The sequence below is a fragment of the Limulus polyphemus genome, unplaced genomic scaffold (genome assembly GCF_000517525.1).
Source record: "Limulus polyphemus unplaced genomic scaffold, Limulus_polyphemus-2.1.2 Scaffold1054, whole genome shotgun sequence".
Taxonomy (NCBI): Eukaryota; Metazoa; Arthropoda; class Merostomata; order Xiphosura; family Limulidae; genus Limulus; species Limulus polyphemus.
In genome coordinates, this window is record NW_013666664.1 from 24,572 (window position 1) to 28,137 (window position 3,566).

A 3,566-nucleotide genomic window follows, 5' to 3' on the forward strand; every position below is an offset into this window, starting at 1 on the left:
TACTTACTGAATAATTTGCTAAAAAAATACTGATCTATACATTTCAAATCTAAATTTTCACCGTGCAACGCCAGTTAACTCAGCTAGTTAACAATAAATAGGCACATCTGAAAGATGAGGCATGTCAATCATTATTGGACAACAATATCGTATTATCAACAATGAATAAAGATATTTTGAACAAATGAAATACGCCAGCCTCTATATCGGACAATAATATTGGACACCAATAATAAACTAATCCATATAGTATATGTAGCATATCAACCATCAGTCGACAACAATAACTGAATTATCGACAGTGAAACTATATGAGTTCCATTACTATACTGTTTTATATTGACCATTAGTTTTAACAAATGATGAAATTTTAAGAAAGAATACATTAAATTGTCGAACTTTACAAGATAAGTTGATTATTTAATTTCTGTAATGCGTATTGATGTGTATAAGACGTATTAATATTAGAAATAAACGACCTTATAACACCAAAACATTGTTTTTATTTAATTATACACTCAACGTTTCCCTTTACAACTTCTTCAGTTCACTAAAACACTGTTTCAGGAAACATTCCTGAAGAAGTTGTAAAACGAAACGTTGAGTGTATAATTAAATAAAAACAACATTTTGGTGTTATAAAGTCGTTTATTTCTAGTAGTAAGATAAGTCGATGTAAAATCGAATATTATTAGTGAAACTAAAAAAAATAATTGAAATAAGGCATATCTACTTTACCAAACAAGACAAGTCTACTATTTTTCCGTCGACGTCCGCGCACCAGAAAAGTTCATCGTCGACAAAGGGCATCTTTTCATCCACGTCTTGATCGTTCCAATCTATGATAATAACAGAATTAATAAGTAGTGTCAAACCACTTATCCCTCAAAAGTACAAACAAAATTCCTTGAAATGCTCAAAAATCCACCTATCTTTCTCGCACCGTGATTAGTTAATTTTCAGGATCGTTCTTAAGTTTCTGAAAGACTGCGTGACAGAGGAACCAGGAGATATATAAAAGAGCATACACAGTGCAGGTATTTCGAAACCTTATTTACTGTAAGACCGTTTAACGGCGCATTACCATGCCTATTTTAAGAAAATAAATGAAGCAAATATAAAAGACTTCCCGCGTTTCTAGTTGTATAGCGTATGTCACTAAATCAAATCAGCTTACTCGTACTGTCCTCCGCACCTCAACTTGACGTCACTCTTCCATCCCTTTAGTGAGTTTAGATAATTCTCTTGCTACACTAAACAAGTTAATTATTTTCTATCACGACCTCAAAAATCTGGAAATTGTTTTCTCTCAAGCTCTCTTGTTTGGGAAAATTTATCTGAAGATCGGAGGTGTCAATGTTGTTAAACAAACTATTAAATTACTTGAGGGTTGATTGACGGAGGCGATAAAATGATAACGAACTATTACAAAAGAAGAAGCCTTGAAAATCGACTGATCGCTTGTATTTTGCTTTTGTGTTTGTAAAAACATGCATGTTTTTCAGTTATTTTAGATGTAGCCCTTTTGAGTATTAAAAACATCATTACTGATATGCCAGATTGTTTAATGATGTTCGACACTTGAACGCACATACGCCATTACTTTATGTAAATAGGTATAACGAAATTTAGTACAACCATAATGCTGTGTATATAACCGAATTTAGTACACCCATAATTGTGTGTATATACGTATAGAAAGAAAGAAATGGCATATAAATATGTACAAGTCAGGGTCGGATACAGCATTTTTGATGATAGAGAGGTTATTCTTCCATCAATTCATGAAACCTTTGGAAAAATATTTGCTTTCTTTTCAATTTGAAAGTCCAGCGGAGTGGGGAAGGGGGTTGTTTGGATTCGCCAGTGGACACACAAATCACTTTTTGACTATCATTGACCACATTTTGGTATTCTTGAATGCTCGAGCTGCAGAGTAGAATGCCCAAAATTAGAGCCCGCGATATACGACGCAATACTCTTTGCATTTTGAGCTGTGGACACGTCATACGAGTGACAGTCAGTACCACTTTTCGATTAAGAGTAATCGTGTAGGTGACGAGTGCTTCCAACTGGTTGCCTTTTTTCTGGTTAAAAGTTCAAAATTAGGGACGGCTATGCACGAATCTTGAGTTCCCTTACCTGGCTCTTTAGCTCATGTGTCGCATGAGGTGCCGTTAAGTTTAAAATATCAATATTATAAATTCTCGAAATATATGCAAATATCATTCCTAGCTTCATGTCTGACAAAACTCACAAATCAACGTTTGTTGCCAACTAGTCCTTAGTCATGATGATCTAGTGAAACTTTATATGTATAAAAAGCTGAGTTGTCCTTTAGTGTCAGAAGTTCTTGTGAGGAGTTAGTTGAACCTGTTTTGATGAAATTTGGCAAAAGACTGCCGAACATCGAGATTAAATACATTACTATTCGGACGAACAGCTCTAATTTGATAGCTATATCGTTTTCACCTCCTTAATTCAGTGAATGATGGCTCAGTTGAGCGAGAACGGTAACAAAATTCGTGAAATCGACACTTAGTACGGGTACATTTGCATTAAACGAACGGTTGATCAACTACGGCTCAAAATAAAAGAAAATAACGGACCACATCTCTGTTTACAGCATTATTTTTTAAGCCCAGATGTACCGGAAACCTTTGTATCGGACGAATGGTTCGTTAGCTATGGCTCAAAATAGTAGAAGAGGACGGACCACATCTCCATTACAACATTTTTTTTTTAGCTCAGAGCTGCTGGATACCTTTGCAAGTATGTTACAAAGACAATAACGTAGAACAGATACCGTTTCACAAAGGGTTTGCAAATGGTCAGGTGAATGAAGTAAACTGATTGTGTACAAAAAGCAAAAGATATTGTTTTTACAAAACTGAGGTACAGTTCCATTTAAGGAACGAGATAGAAAGGAATCTACAATACTTTTTATTTACAGAAACAACACATTGCGAGTTTTTGTCAGCAAAGACGGGGGTAAATCAAATAAATTCTGAGCTTCTGAAGTGTATTTGTTCTAAAAATCATGTAAATTTGACAAAAACTTCCACAAAGTCTACCTTAGTTGGCTGAAAAAACTACATTGCCAAGCCGACCAGCGTTTATATTATATTCTGAACAAATAAACAAACACGTTCACAAACACTAAGGTCATATAATGTTAAAATTTAGATAATTCAAACATAAAATATTGTTGTCGTACAATATCAAATTTTGGATTATCTAAATACAAGCAAAAGTACCCGTCCCCAGTGACGGGAAAAGTTTACGTTAATCTATCAAATTAAATTATTTCATGGACTTTAAAAAGGTTAATTGTGTTGCACTCTTGGTTTCAGTCACAACCAAACCTCTTAGCTACTTATACCGCCCACCGCGAAAAGTAATTGTTGAGCATTTCAGTAATGCTAAGAGCAGCTCAACAATAACATACGGTAAATCTACATTTTTATTCTTTAAGTTACGTCACATTTTGAAACGTGAATGATAGTGTGATTAATTCCTAACAATTTAGTGAAGAATATCCTACTTTTGAAATATAATTTATTAAC

At 34.1% G+C, this 3,566-nt stretch overlaps 1 protein-coding gene across 1 annotated transcript in view; it reads right to left on the reverse strand.

Moving 5' to 3' along the window:
- LOC111086377 overlaps positions 1 to 3,566 on the reverse strand; it is a gene marked incomplete at its 3' end in the record, with an annotated part of 167,971 nt that overhangs the window by 6,828 nt on the left and 157,577 nt on the right. The window contains exon 2 of the mRNA XM_022388976.1: positions 739 to 839. Coding sequence (XP_022244684.1) covers positions 739 to 810 — 72 coding nt within the window. The remainder of the gene's footprint in view (positions 1 to 738; positions 840 to 3,566) is intronic.